Raw genomic sequence first — 16,021 nt, forward strand, 5'->3', positions numbered from 1 at the left:
GAATATTGTCACAATGGAGACAAAAGTGTGCAGAGGTGGCACACGTTGCCTCGGGTGGCAGCACTAAGCTGGCCTCTGGTCCGGGCCCTCTGGAGCCAGTTGCTTATTTAGTCTCGAAAGTTTTGCTTGCGTTTCGACAGATGGTTCCGTTGCTCTATCAGCACAGTGAAGAGACCTTTGATGCAGCTTGTTACGTAAGGAAAATTACATGCTTGAGATTTGGACCTCATGATGTCTAAATGTCACACAGAAAGAAGGCTATCACTTGAAAAGGAGGAAATGTCATAAACCGGACAACAACGGAACATTCCATCAACACATGCGGTTAACTTCATGTTGCACAAGTTTAAATGGTCTCGGCTCAGGTTTCACAAGCTATACGCTGCAGATGAATATCAGAGCATGAACTAATCATGAAAAAATGATTGACTGTGTGACCTTAGCAGAATTTTATCCATGAAGTTTGATTTGTAACAGTTTCTATTGGAATAAACAGCGTTTATATCTTAGTTTATGTAAATGGTGAGGCAGGAACTCGCGGTTAGGTCATGTGTGTCCATGTGAGTAGAACAGATCTGTAATTAAATGTATCGGCAGCATGTGAGCATGGTGAGGAAGTGATGTCACTGTTTAGCACTCACCCCGAGGAGCCTGTGCTTTTGCAAACGCCGAGAAGGGGCCGCTTCTCTGCAAAGCTGTCAGTGTTCAGGGGACCTGCAGCCGGAGGGACAGAGGAGAGAATATGAACTGCTGACCCGCACAAAGAGAGACATTCATACGCCGTGTGCATGTGAGGCATCTTGTCGTTCAGCCAGAGCCACCCACTACACATGATGATAAAAAGCAACTACCACAACAGGATGTGTGTTGATTGCATTACAACAGATACACTGTAATCAAATTATGGCTTCTCAAGGATATAAAAAAGACAGCATTTCTTTCCTTTCAGCCTACACACTTACCCTGACTGACCACTAAATAAAGCCAGGACTCACACAGAGAGTTATGCAAATCAAATGAAATTAAAATACCAACATGCAAGACATGAAGCATGTGCTGAGAACAGAAACGCCAATTGGTGTAATGTGTTAACACGAGCGTCTCTGCACTGGCTCTGCTGAAAAATAGACTTCAAAGATTTAGGAGAGGGCTTTTGTCTGACTGGTTTTAATTTTGGGAGTTTAGAGAAATTGGAGCATTGGTTTAAAAAAAAACAACAAAAAAAAAACTGAAGCCGGTAGGCATATTTCAGGCATGTTGCTTTATGTTTACAGATCCCATATTTATCTAATTTTTCTGTTTTTAAATAAAGGAGTGAAACTTCCAATCATTTCAAGACGGAAGATGATGTTAGCTTTTCAAAAGGCTGTAATTTACTTAGCTGTGCCATGACAATAATCATCTGCAGGAAGGCAGAGTCCCTGTGGTATAGCGTGTGAGTGTAATTGTGCTGCTCCGAGACCCCTAACACTGTAAAGTACTAAAATGAGACGAAGAAAAGAAAAATTTCCTATCACCGTTACAGGTCACGATATTCAGCCATGATGTAAAAATAGACTAGTAGATACAATAGCTAATTGCTGCCTTCTGCATGAAAGTGACAATTTAATCAAGACGAGTCTTGTCTCAAATTCAAAAACAACTGAATCTGGAGACAAATCATTTTCTAGGCCAGGTTTTATATGATTTACGATTTCATGCAAAAGGTAAAACAGAAAAAAAGAAGAAAAATAATCCTGCATGCAGCAAGGAAATGAATACATTACAGATTTGAGTTCACTGTTAATGAATGGCTGTTGCCTTTGTGGTTAAACAAAATATAGTAACCATTAGAAACACAGTGGAAAATAAATTAAAGGATTGAGAAAGCAGAACTTCCTCCTTTATTCTGGGAAAGACCTTGACTTATTAAAATTGACACCTATTTTCAGGACTTTCCAAATCCGCCCACCCAGGCTCCCGGTCGAAACAATTACTCTTTTTAAGGCCCATTACAGTATAACACTGTTCGCAGCATACAGATTGCAATCAGTTTCCCCAGTAGAACAATTCATTTTATTTTGCAGAGAAGCATTCTCCTTATGTGTTGGCTATCTGCTGCTTCTTATTACTGAAGCTAGCTTTTATCCGTGTCCAGCTTGTATTGAAAGTCGCCATTGTGCATTGTTGGGATCTGCCAAAAGACCGGAACACAAATCTAGACATAAATGTCACATTAAAATGCCTCTTGGGAGATTTCATGTAGCTGAATTATACCTTGTTGCTTACAAAGAACTGTGAATATATGATCTAATGATTCTGAATTAGAAACAAAGCTGATTATTTTTACAGTGGAAATAAGAAAGCAAGAAACAAAGTAGATACTTTCAACTTTGCCACAAAGACATTTTCCTACCAAATGAGGTGCACTGGAATTCAACAAGGCATGGAGTGTGTACTTTTGTCAGACTGCTCTATTTCCTTCCTCTGACAAATGGACTGACCAAAAGCATGTAGAAGCCAATACAAGAGTTGTGATGAAAGAGGCGGAAAAGTCTCTGAAGCCTGCGGCCCCCCGCCTCAGCACGGGTAAAATCCCAGCTAGCGCTCTGACAGCAGGCCAATGCTGATCTTAAAGGGCTGATTTTAATATTAGCAAGGGAAAACAGCAGGGCTCTGGCACGCTTGCTGCAATTAAGGAGCAATGGGTAGTCTTTAATTTCAACATAACACAATACAAACCACTGAACGAAGGAAGACTTCATAAATTGTGCTAAGTCAAGTTAAAGGGTCAAAACAAAAACAAACCTCAGAACCTTCTGAGAAACTTTCATAAATGGTCATGCAAATTAGATAGAACTTTATAGGGATGGACGAATAATAAATTCATTAGCAGGGGGCAAGTAAAATCTCCAGGGTGCTGCCCAGACTGGAATATAATAGCTAACACAGTATAATAACGTATGAAGTGCTAGTTATGTGCATTAATGTAGACTAAGCCAAACAAACACATTTAGTCTCTTCATGTTAGGTCATGTTAGCACCCTAGACAAAAGGTCAGAAAGACATTGGCCAGCATTTCAGCTATGAGATCTTTTATTTGTGCACACTTTAATTCACTTGGTAGAAACTGTTCCATAAGATGTTTAAACATTATTTGTTTAAAAGTTTTTCATTTATCCACTTTGTACTCTGGGCGACTATGAATAAAAAAAATTTAAAAAACAACCAATAATCTAAACAAGAAATCGGCTTATCCCTGGCTTCCAGACTACTCGTGTTTCCACTCCTGCTTTAAGTAATTAGATCAACACAATAAACTGACACTCAAAGCTCAAACGTGTAAAGCAGGTTTAGATGAAGATGCTCTGGGGCTCACAGATCCTAACGCTTCATGGAGTACAAAAGCCCCGTAAACTACACTGAGATATGAAAAGAAAAATACTCACTGATTTGAGGGGCAGGGAGGATACGAGCAGCTCGCACTGGACCGTGCCGCACAGAAAAGAGCTCCTGAGCTTCTCCAGTCAGCTGTAGGAAGAGAAAAAAGATAACAGTTTAATTTACAGAATTGAACAGCATTGTTACAGAATAAAATATTTTGTCTGCTTAGGAGTTAATAAACTTGAACTTTGTCTAATGGAGCAGCAATCTAATTGGGGGGGGGGGGGACAAAGCAGAATAGTTTTATGTCTGTGTGTACGTACCATTAAATGTTTTCACTAATATGTTTATAGGGATACTACAACTATACTTTCAACTGACACAAAAAGCTCTTGTATGGAAATGAAAAGGCGCATTGTTTGGTTTTGTTTGTGGTTATGAAGTGATTTGTTACTGAGCCACAGTACAATGATTATCTGAACACTAGCCCTCTCTCACCTAACCAAGTCAAACCACAAAAAGCCTGAGATGTACATGGGGATCAGATGAGAGTCTGGTAAACTGAGAAAGCCCTGAAAAGAGGTGTGCATGTGTGTGTGTGTGTGTGTGTGTGTGTGTTAAATACAGAGGATGGGCATTATCACATTAATGGCCATAATCCGTGTGTTTTAAACAGACAATCCCACCAGATTATGATCGCTCTTTTGCACAATTAGTAGCTCTCACAAAGAGAAGGCTCAGTCGTGTTTTTATTACAAAAACAAGGGTCACTTGGGCACCAAGATTAACTGGCATCAAATACATGGTGTGATTGGGGGGGGGGGGGGGGGGGGGGGAGAGAGACGACGATGTCACAGATAAAGACTACACGAGAAAATCCTTCCCAGGCGATCAGGCCGGAGGAACAATAAAAACGTGCCAGATTGCAAGTGTTCCATTAATACAACTGCCATGTTGCATTAAACACTGTCCGTGTGTCATCCATTTACAGCTACACCACCATTCCTTTACTTTTTTATGACAGCAATATGCAAAATTACTTCTGGTTCCTGTATACTTGCCCATTTCCTGAAATGAATGTGGATTGATGAAATTCATCAAGCAATCCCTGCAAGAGCTCCATCTGGAACTCATGACGTTGCAGCTTTATGGCTGTAACACAGTGTACTATAAGAATCAAACTGAAGAGGAGGGCTGATTGCTGAAGGACTGCTGGTCTTTACAAGAGCCTTATAAAGTCAAAAGTGTAAAAACGGAGACGTTAAGAAAACGATCCGAATTAACCCCAAATATGCATAACAATGATATGACGGCACTGTTGAATACTTGATTCTGATTGTTCAGAACGTATGATGTCATTTTCTATACAGCAGCTCTGACACTATTTCTGTCTGTATGGTTTATATTAAAGTGCACCTTCCAATGTTATCCAGTCCTTCCAAGATTACACTAGGAGCCGGCAAGATTTTTGAGAATTACCGCAGATTTGAGCCAAGACACATCGTGTGACCTCATCACAATGTGCAAGTCCTCTTCAATTTACATGCATCGAATGTGAGTGCAGCGATCATAGGACATAATTACATGTGTCTTCACCGGTAAAAGTTTAAAAGAACCCTGTGCTTTCAAGGTCACCATATGAAGTATAAAAGCACCATAAAAGCATAAAAAAGAACGAATTTTTATTCGCACTATTCACAAAAAAGAAATAAACTCCAGATTCATTAATCAGTTTTTTTTAAGGTGAGGGATAAAGACTGATGAGGAAATGTCAGTGTAGCCACTATAAGATAATGTTTCTTTCCTTACATAACAGCTACAGATTTGGCTCTCTGTAGGCTGTCAGTCATCTGTCATCAAAGTTATGTTTGAGGCTTGAGCTTTGCTTTAGTTTTGCATTGGAGCTCTTGAAGTCACGCACAAAAAAAAAAAAAAACTTTTCTGTACATACACATGTTCACACAGGATAAATCTAAGTTTTGAACCGTGGCCGGTTCTGAAGTGATGTCACGCAGCTTCCTGATGTGGTTTAACACACAGTATGACTTACAGTAATCCATAAAAATGGGGAACTCTGCAGTGCAGCTGTACCATGTCACATTATACGGTAACCATTTTGTAACCAAATTCACATTGGTCTTTTGTATGATCCCATGCGAGATGAACAAGGAGCGAGGCTGATCAAATTCACATCATAGACACAAAATAGGCAACACCTCAGACTCCCAAAGATTAAAGCTGGATGAAATACAGTTCGGCTTAAACCGTAAATTATTACTGAGGGCTGTGTGAACTATTTAGCAAATTTAGTCTAACCGTTACATTACAAAGATTAATTAACTAATTAACTTCCACTAATTAACAAGTTTAAGCATATTAAATATTAATTTCTGGATCGTATTATCTAGATCAGCTTCATAGCTAGAAATAACAATAGAGAAAATGTTAATACTAGGACAATACAGTATATTGATATATTCTGATCAAATATTCAGAAATACATGTTTATGAAATCTGAAGAATATTGTGACAGCTTTTATTATTTTATGTTTATCGTTACAAACTGAATGGACGATTATTTGAAGTTACACTTTTTGTGCTTGATCGTCAAAATTCTAAAATATCTTTCACATTTTCCCACCTTTTTTAGTGTTACTTAATAAAAAAATTTTTTTTAAAAACGAAGAAGCAAAAAATAAAATAAACTAATAAGTTTCATCAAACATGTTTTTTAAACACAGTACTGTTTTGCAGCTTGAAATGAAGAATCATGAGCTGATATTTTTCTCTTATCGTCCACCGCTATAATGTAGAAGTGTAAAGAACGCTTCACACTGGCGCTTGGAGTGACTAGGAAAACCAGGACATGAGATTTTTCAATGCAATATTTCTTTAAATGCAGAATGAGTATGTATTGAAAAGCTTTGATTAACAGCAGCTCTAACATCTCCACTACATGTCATTGCTCCAGACACCTCTCCACTCCAACAGCCATTCAGTTCACCATGCACAATCTGCTCGTTATCTCCACCAGCGAACAACACCTTTCTAGACAAAGACCTTGCACACTGTGGAAATGTTAATGCACACACACGCACGCACACACACACACACACACACACACACACACACACACACACACACACACACACACACACACACGCACACACATACACACACATACACACACTTTCTCTCTACAGCAGATCTGCTAGCCCCGTTCCTCCACCTCCAGTCCTTCAACGCCATTACGCAGGGGTGTCGGCTTAGCAACTGTCACAAACACTTCACAGTCACTCACAACCCGAAACTGAGCAGCTTTCAGCAGCTTGGGCAGCCTGGGAAAAAACAGACTACTAAAAACAGATAAAGAAAATGTGGCGTAAAAGATATTTTGGAAGAGAAATGTGAGACTGAGACGCGAATAATACATTAAGAATACTGTGTACAATTTAAGTATTTAAAATTGAAGCTGTATCAGAAAGTGAGAAGAATATTTGTATTATTTTACTTTTTCATCCTAAAGGAAACAAACCACTCATAAACTTGCAACTCCTTTTTTCTTTGATTACTTTTCTGCAACTATAAGTCTGATCACATCATGTAACAGCTCAAACAACCTCAAAACATTGATTATTCTAAATTATTATAATGTCAGTTGTATAATTATAAAATAAAATAAAAAAGACAAATGACACATGAAGATAATGAGGATGATTAGCTAATGTATTATAAATTAATAAAAGAAGCTTTGTCTTTGTCTCTACTGACATCTAGTGGCTGCGGTGCAGAACTGCATATTTACTCAGAATCATGTGTACTTACACCTACCATTGCACACTTATACGTGAAATAACCATGTGATTCAACATTGGGGTCAAAAAAACAATAAAATTACAATACAATCTGTACAATTCATGAACAGATCTAATGTCACTGATAGGACAAAATACACCCTTATGACATATCATGGGCTTTGAAGTACAACAACAGTTGGAAAGAGACGAAGTGAAACAGAAGAGAAAGAAGGTGAAGAAATGTAATAACAAAAGATGGACGAACAACAACAGCAAGAATAATAAGACAAACCCCAACAACAACAACAACAACAACAGGAAGTTGAACCATAACAACAGCAGTAGCGGCATGAAGAAGGCAAACTGTAAAAGCAACAGCAATATCAATAACCATAAAAGACCCATTACTGACAAAACCAACAACATAGTCAACAACAAAAAAAAAAAAAAAAAGATGAAGTTTTTGCTTATGTTATTTTAGAAATATGGCACTTTTTTGCTGGTACTACATATTAATTATAGTTTCATAAATTGACATATATTTCTATATATTTCCTACTATTTCTGTTCCATGTACTAGTTATTCTGTTCCCGTGTTCCTCTTGTTGGACACACTTTATTTAGTGTAATCCACTGAAACTAAAGGCTTGACTGTGATGACTCTTCACTGAACAGAATAAAGTACTTACTGATACACTCCAGATTTGCATTCCGTCTGTATAACCAATCATCAGGCAAAGAGGTGGGTCCACACCGCTGCCGTGCATCTCCAGGAACTCTGGTGAGCGGGCCACATCTAAACACACACACGCACGCACACGCATGTACACACACACACACACACACACACACACACACACACACACACACACAGAGAGAGAGAGAGAGAGAGAGAGAGAGAGAGAGAGAGAGAGAGAGAGAGAGAGAGAGAGAGCAGCATCTCAGGAAAAGCAAGTGTGTACATGCAAAAGCATGTTCTTAGCACTCTGTAAAACCTTTTGTAAGGAGAAGCTTCAAGTATCAGCTGTTACACCATAATGTGTGAATAGCAGATTAGTTAAAAAAAAGCCCGAGGGTTAAGAGTGAAAAGCTGTGCTGAGATAAACAGAGGTCCGCTCTATAGAATTGATGTTCCAGCCCCATTTAGGGGTTATATAATTTGCTCTCTGCATTGTGACTGGAACAATAAGGATCGGTTGTCTTATTATGATCCAGATTTGTAACTCGTGTGCAATAAATTACAGCATAAAAAGCTTTCAAGGATTCAAGCAACACAGGAAATCTGTTTACAGACAATTCAAGCCGCTTGCGCTACAAATCGGAGATGTGGCGGTGCATCTTCGGCTGATTGATTGGAAAGCTCACTTTTGCTTTGAAATAAAAACTAATGAAATGATGGGGAAAAAAATCGTGGTTAATGCAATAAAACAAGCACATGACCCTCCACGTAATACACCGGGCTGCTGCGCACATACTTTGTCTTGTTGATGTATAAAGGTACTCTCGTGTATTGAAAGCATGCAAGACAAATGAGCCATGTGCTTAACAAGAATCGTTTTCTGATGGGACTACTGTATATATTCCGCTTTAATAGAGTGAGACATTTTATAAACAAAAAGCCGTTCCAAGTCTGCTGTCAAATTACAGTGTAGCTGGCACATGTGCATGAATGTCGATGAGAATACGCAGAGCCGGCTCTCATCCCCTTTAGGGAGAAATGAACCATCACAGCACACACAGCTCCGTCTTTGCCAAACACGTCAGCCTCGCATGAACACTAATAACGCATCGCGTCGCAGACATTAAAAAAAGACATCGATGAATGAATTGCATTTCAAAATTAATCTCTTTAGTGTTCTTTTTTTCTAACTATTACGCATATTGCTTATTATATACAAAACAAGTTGCTTCTATATCTATATCTAGACAAGCTACTGATACTGTATTGTGAGGACTGATGCCAATTAAATTTTAAAACAAACTGCTTTAATAAGCTGTAAAAGCAACAAGGAGGTGCAGGACAGGAAGTCCTTCCGCCAACTCCAGTTTTGGTTGCGCTCAAAATATTACATAATAAATAAGTTTTGGTCCGATAACCACGTCTTTCTTCAAACACGCCTACTACATATAAATACATCTATGGCTGGAGAACATTAAATCCTGGTCACCTCGGTGTTAAAAAAAAGTGATGCTGGGGTTTATTTTTGCTGAGCATATAAAACATAGTCAATAACCGTGTTCGATTAAAAGTTTACATCCAAAGGGGATTACTGTTCATTTTCACACTAACACACTAACATCTAAATTCAGTTAAATGTAGCACAAAAACAAAGACAATGCAAACATTAGTAGAGTAAAATACAACAAAATACTAAAAAAGTCAGTGTGTTTATTTTGATTTGATTTCCCTTTCCAGTTTTCTAGAGCTCTCCTGAAACAGATGAGGTGTAAAAGCCTTAGTCAAGGTCCTGACTCCAAGTATTCTTGCACCTAATCTCCTGAGGTTCCTAGCACTAAACCTTAACACAATGAGTTTAAAAAGAAAAGAAAAGAAATGAGATGCAAATAAGAAGATAGGGAAACATGCCTGATGGCACTAAGGCAGCGAGTGGGGCGTCTCTTCTGTACGAGATACAAGATGTTAAATGAAAACAGCAACTCACCATTAATGTCTGCTTTTTCAAAACGAACCCAAAGGATCTTTTCTTTTTCGTCTGTTGGAGGTGTCCCAGTGTAGGCCTTGGAAAGTGAAAAACAGAATTCTGTATAAAGCTCAGAAGGCAGAAGAAAACTTCTTGAGCAGATAGTGAGCATTAGAGCTGGAGTGAATAGAATTTTACAGGCTTTGAACAGACTTTGTGTAAACTGTGTTTTCCTGAATGAGCACCCAAATACTCACCCAACATTATACCTTTGAGGGTTTTTTTTTGTGCAACATCATGTTTCATTTGGTATAAAAATATGTGGCTTAAAGGAAAAGTGTGACATAACTTAGAGACACCGTAACTGCAAAAGTAAAAATGTACTACAGCTAACTTAAACAACTGATGACATATTTGATCTCTTTGAGTGGTTATAAATCTATAAGCTAGCAAAGGAGTAAAGTCATGTGACGTCTTATCTGGAAGCTCTCCGCATTTGGGTGAATTGCAAATGGCTGGCAGAATTGAACACAACAGTGCATTATATAGAATGAAGAAGCCATTATTTCTTTGCCTACATGGTGCACTTATATAGTGAGGAGGAAGATAATAACAAAGCTTTTGAGCACTAGAGAAATAAATACTAATGTAATAATGAATCCTCGAGTATTTAAATTACTCAGACGCGCCCTACTGAACACTATCCACTGTCAAAAGTGAATCATGAAGAAAAACAGAACACTTCAGACCTTCACAAAGCCCTGCCTTTACAAACCGTGCAAGATTTCCCATCGAGGAACTGAATTCAAGTCCTACATTCAAACTGAATTATAATCTTGTCACAGTTTAGCAGCCAGTGAGCAGTACATAGTAGATATTAAACTCCAGACTCTCAAGGCATAGTTACTGTTAAAGCACTACTTTTTACTGTCTATCTAAATACGATCCTTGGGCATAATCCATAAAAACAATGATTTCGAAGACTCATGTCATTAATTCAAAGAATGACTCATAGTCCATACAATAGAAATATGTGTGACAACATTTTTCACTGAGAATGAGGTTTTTTCTGCATCCTTTCATTCATATAGATGTTAAATAACACGTCACATCGTTTCCCTGTTTAGCTTTGACTGAAAGTGTTGATTCTGGTCAACCATTCAAATGAAGAATTCACTTGTTTGAGTAACTATAACATAATTATAAACGGAATAGGAACAAGACAAGGAAAAGAAAACTTACCTGAGGGACCACATCTTGCAAAAAAGTCACTACACTTTCCATGTAAGTCTGCTCCCTGCAAAACAGTTTAATGGCTGTATGATAAACCCACATCCACACAGAGTTAAATAACAATATGAGCTTATATTTTTCCATGCACACTTGTGTTAGATTGATCTATATTAGATAATCGTATTGGTCTCAATCGAGTAGCAACTGTAAGGTGTTTAACAACAGTAGATGGGCCATGAGCAGAAATTCTAATACTAAATACTAGGGCACCTATAAGCCAAGTAATGTAGCGAGAATGTAGAAAACGGAAGCCTAAGAGTCATGGCTCGAGTTTGATTCCCGTGCTGAGAACCAATCTAAACACTGGGTGTTGCACAAGCCAGTGTAATCTCAGCACTGGGCCCAAGGCTGGATGAAATAAAATGGTTGCATCAGGAAGAGCAACCTGTGCCAAATTTACATAGAAACAACAATCTGCTGGGAAGCTAAAAAAGTAAACATTTGTATTCATTATTTTTAGACATTAATTCATTTTCCTTGCATTACAGATGTAACAGTCTGAGAAAAACAGTCCAGTTCTCTTTGCTAGGCCACAGCTTTTCCTGTGTTATTTAATCTCTCCAGTGTGTCCTCAATGTCCCCCGGAGTCTCCTTTCAGAGTGACATGTCTGAGAAAGCTAGAACCGGAGCTGACCAGGAGAGTCCTTATAATCTACCCAAACCACCTCAGTTCTTAACCTTGGGCCACCCCCAAACACAGAAATCTAGCAAACCATTTCCTGTACTCATGACAATTTTCTTTCAATCACAACCCACAGCTTGTAACAATGGGGACAGGACTGTAGACTGGCTGTTACACAAAGAGCTTTATACACAAATTGAGCTCCTGCTTCACCACTACAGACAGATATAGGCAGCACAGCACTGTCGCTGACATGACCCATCTGACAAGCTCACACACTCAATACAAAATGACTTCTCAAACAGATACAGAGTAATATATTGTAAGAGAGAAATATCAGCACTGATGATAACTGTGCAATCCTAATCTTCCAACACACATTGACTATTAGATTACACATATTGATATCTGCTGATTCAAAGAAAAACGATACAGACAAGTAAAGAATATTATACTGCGAACATGCAAATTAAGGCATATCGACCAAAATGACACAGATGAAAAGACAAAGAGAATTGTGTTTACGTAGCAGCCTGGGCTCGAACTACAACCCCTCCAGCACAGCGACTCGGTCTGCGCGGGGAGTCGGACGCCATCGCTGACCGGTGTGTATCCTGAGAAAACACAGTGTAGAGAAAATAGAGCAGTGATGGTTAATGATCAGAAAACTATTCGTGGTTTCAGTCGTGATCTGATCAAGATGCTTTGGCTCATGTCAAAGCTTTGAAGCGTTCAACCAAGAAAACTGAACTACAACTGAAACAGTCTGCATATGTGAGTGATATTATTATTATTAATAATAATATCAATAATAGTAGTACTAATAACAACAATAGTAGTAATAATAATATAATAACAATAATAATACTAATTTATCCTGTTACACTTATTAATCAACCTCATGTGAATTTCCCAATAAATTCTGCGTGGTCTGAGGAGGTTTTGGTCATTTTCTGATCTCTGACATTCAGATTATAGCGAATCTAGTAGTGTGTTTTTCATGAGTGACAAGATAAACAGAAATAAGAAGGTAACCAAGAGAAGTGACACGTTTCGTACATGTATCGAGACATTTCCCCCCAAACACTGAGCTCGACAGACAGAGACACTACATTAGGCTTTCACTGTCACTGCACTGACTCGTTTAAATAAAAACAGATGTGTTTATTAGCCAGCTGGCTGCATCACTGCTTAGCCTGCTAGGTAGCTAACCAAGCTAACTAACTAACTCCAGCCACCAACTGCTCACTTCTAACTGTTAAATAATGAAAATAAAATGTGATATAATGGCTGCGTTTAAGTAAAACAACATCAACACAAGACTTAAGGTCTAATTTGAGAAACATGATACAAACCAAGTGCGTTATGCTTGAATTCCGCTAACTAAACAGAGCTCTTTCTAAGACGTGACAAAAACATGAGCTACGTAAACGGAAACAACAAAAGGAACAACCAATGAGAACGCCTGACTGACCCAAACTAACCAATCAGTTCTGCAAGAGGCGGGTTAAATGACTACTGATAGCCAATCAGATTTAGTAATACTTATAGCGTTTTGTTGGCTTAGCCAACGCGGTTAGTTCAGATAAAAATAAATAGTGTGACGTGTTGCGCAAAACGGACAGATGTGTAGAGCACAGAATTTAGCAGAAATCTTAAATTCATGTTTGACACTTTTACTGAAAACTTTGGTTAATATTTATATAGGGGATATATACATACACATTGTGAATTAAATCTATCTAATATTAATCTTGAATGTTGTATTCTATTAATATTTATGTTATTCCTATAATAACCCTTCGTTCTATGTTTATGTTCTGTAAAGCTGCTTTGAGACAATGTCAATTGAAAATAGACAAATAAAATTGAATTGAAAAAATTGAATTGAATATTTAGTCTCTCTGTCTCTCTCTCTCCCTTTATCGTGTGTGTGTGTGTGTGTGTGTGTGTGTGTGTGTGTGTGTGTGTGTGTGTGTGTGTGTGTGTGTGTGTGAGTGAGGAGTGAGTGAGTGTGTGTGTGATAGAGAGAGAGAGAGAGAGAGAGAGAGAGTGTGTGTGTGTGTGTGTGTGTGTGTGTGTGTGTGTGTGTGTGTGTGTGTGTGTGTGTGTGAGTGAGTGAGAGAGAAAGAGAGAGAACCAACATAATGATTTATTCAGTGAAGTTGCCTTAGTTTAATTTTTCTGTAATAATTTCTCATCACGGGGGGGGGGGCACAGTGGCTTAGTGGGTAGCACGTTCGCCTCACACCTCCAGGGTCGGGGTTCGATTCCCGCCTCCGGCTTGTGTGTGTAGAGTTTGCATGTTCTCCCCGTGCCTCGGGGGTTTCCTCCGGGTACTCCGGTTTCCTCCCCTGGTCCAAAGACATGCATGGTAGGTTGATTGGCATCTCTGGAAAATTGTCCTGAGTGTGTGAGTGAATGAGAGTGTGTGTGTGTGCCCTGCGATGGGTTGGCACTCCGTCCAGGGTGTATCCTGCCTTGATGCCCGATGACGCCTGAGATAGGCACAGGCTCCCCGTGACCCGAGGTAGTTCGGATAAAGCGGTAGAAAATGAATGAATGAATGAATGAATGAATTTCTCATCACGTTTGTCAGGACGAAAACAATGTCAGTGCTGTGTATTAATTTCCCCTAATTAATACATTATCAGGTTAATGCTTTTGTCAATATAATATAATATAAAAGTATAAGGTTTCATGGAGAATCTGTCACACTTCTGTTTTTGCATTTAAATCTCAGCAGCTTTCATTTTGTTAGTTTGTCTGTTCTCTAATATAATAATACATTTGGTTGAAAGGAAAGTATGGAGAACTTTGTTCCACTCATTCATGCAGAAGGCTTTAAATAAACATCTATAACAAAATATACATTTATTTCTATAAATACTCTTTTCAAGACTTTTTTTTTTGTAATATACTCTGATACAATATCAAGTGAAACATACAGTATTACATTCTATCCAGCCCAGTGTTATGGGTAATTAGCTTAAAATTAAGAATTGAACTTCTCATAAGAAGTTAATGAAGTTAATACAATGGACATAATTTAACTTTTACTGTTCGTGTTAAGTCACTTCGGCTTGTTACTATAATGGTTAAATAATAACTGGGAAATCTATCACAACATGTTCTTTTAATATGTTTTGGCTTGTTAAAGGCCCTCACTAGTGGGAATGATATGTCTACTGTATATAATGAATGAAAGGAGGTTAAGTGTGTTTGTGCTACTCAAATTCACTGTGTGTTTTTCTGTGATTAGTCAATCCTGTTCCTTTTTTATTTCAACGTCTCTAAAAAAAGGAGAATACTTGAATATGTTTCTCTGAAGTGAAGGATTGTGTGCTATGCTGCAGTAACTGTGTGGTGTACTTTTGTGTTCCTTGTGCTTTTGTGTTTCCCAGAAGGGTTTACAATGACCATGTCAATCCAGGATAATGTTCTTAAAATGAAACAATATATAATCATTGAAAAAGAGGAGACCTAGAAGCAAGGATTCAGCTATCAGATATACCATGTACTATACCGTGTGTGTTAAAAAAGGTTCATTCATACAACTGCACTTCTTCTGTTTGTTATTTCCACATCACCAAAAAAAAACCTCACTAAAAAACAACCTACACTGCTTTAGTGCTAGTAATTGCTTATCTCTGAATTCCACTTAAGCACGTTTTAACAAATGAGTTGCATTCAAATACTTTGTATTTGGTAAATTTGCACACACACACACACACACACACACACACACACACACACACACACACACACAGACATTATAATTACTCATTTTTTTCTCTTTTTAAAGGAACACTTCAGTGTGCCACACAAATGTGCATTTTGCATGGCACACTGAATAACAAGTCACTTTACATATGAACTCAGACACCAAGTCACGCCTGAAATGTTTGAACTGACCTTCTTTACCAGAAGATCAATTTCCCTATTAAATTCATTTAAATGCCATTTCCTGCACTGTCTGGAACCATTTCGTTGTTTTTGTGTGCACCCTGTGCTAAAAGCCTCATTAAACTGAACTTAAACTAAAATAGAGCATGCTGTTGTTTGCATAAGATATGCAGTAATCTAACGGTCATAATAACCAATGGTCAGAAATGGATCATTTGTACTCACACAACTTATTTTTTCTCAAAGATCAGCCAAGAGCAAAGAGCCAGTTTAAGTTAGGACTCATTTCTCCTTTAATTCTAGAGCACTAAATCTATTTCCATCATCCATGTTAGCATATCATATGCAAATGGGTGTTAGGAACAACAAAAATAAACACAAACATGACAAGATTAATG

At 38.2% G+C, this 16,021-nt stretch overlaps 1 protein-coding gene across 14 annotated transcripts in view; it reads right to left on the reverse strand.

The window, feature by feature from the left end:
* Nucleotides 1-13,191, reverse strand: part of bcas3 (BCAS3 microtubule associated cell migration factor) — a 185,005-nt gene extending 171,814 nt beyond the window's left edge. For 12 of the 14 annotated variants that reach the window (XM_027147721.2, XM_047820655.1, XM_027147719.2 and 9 more), the window contains exons 1-7: nucleotides 13,073-13,191; nucleotides 12,243-12,331; nucleotides 11,045-11,099; nucleotides 9,824-9,899; nucleotides 7,850-7,956; nucleotides 3,429-3,510; nucleotides 642-714 (exon numbers count right to left, since the gene is read on the reverse strand). In XM_027147721.2, coding sequence (XP_027003522.1) covers nucleotides 642-714; nucleotides 3,429-3,510; nucleotides 7,850-7,956; nucleotides 9,824-9,899; nucleotides 11,045-11,099; nucleotides 12,243-12,313 — 464 coding nt within the window. In that variant the 5' untranslated portion in view covers nucleotides 12,314-12,331; nucleotides 13,073-13,191. Of the gene's footprint in view, nucleotides 1-641; nucleotides 715-3,428; nucleotides 3,511-7,849; nucleotides 7,957-9,823; nucleotides 9,900-11,044; nucleotides 11,100-12,242; nucleotides 12,332-12,776; nucleotides 12,926-13,072 lie in introns of those variants that run through there. The other 2 variants (XM_047820654.1, XM_047820659.1) reach the window with 2 other exon arrangements.
* Nucleotides 13,192-16,021: the final 2,830 nt, after the last annotated feature.

Source organism: Tachysurus fulvidraco, chromosome 11, assembly GCF_022655615.1.
Source record: "Tachysurus fulvidraco isolate hzauxx_2018 chromosome 11, HZAU_PFXX_2.0, whole genome shotgun sequence".
NCBI lineage: Eukaryota > Metazoa > Chordata > Actinopteri > Siluriformes > Bagridae > Tachysurus > Tachysurus fulvidraco.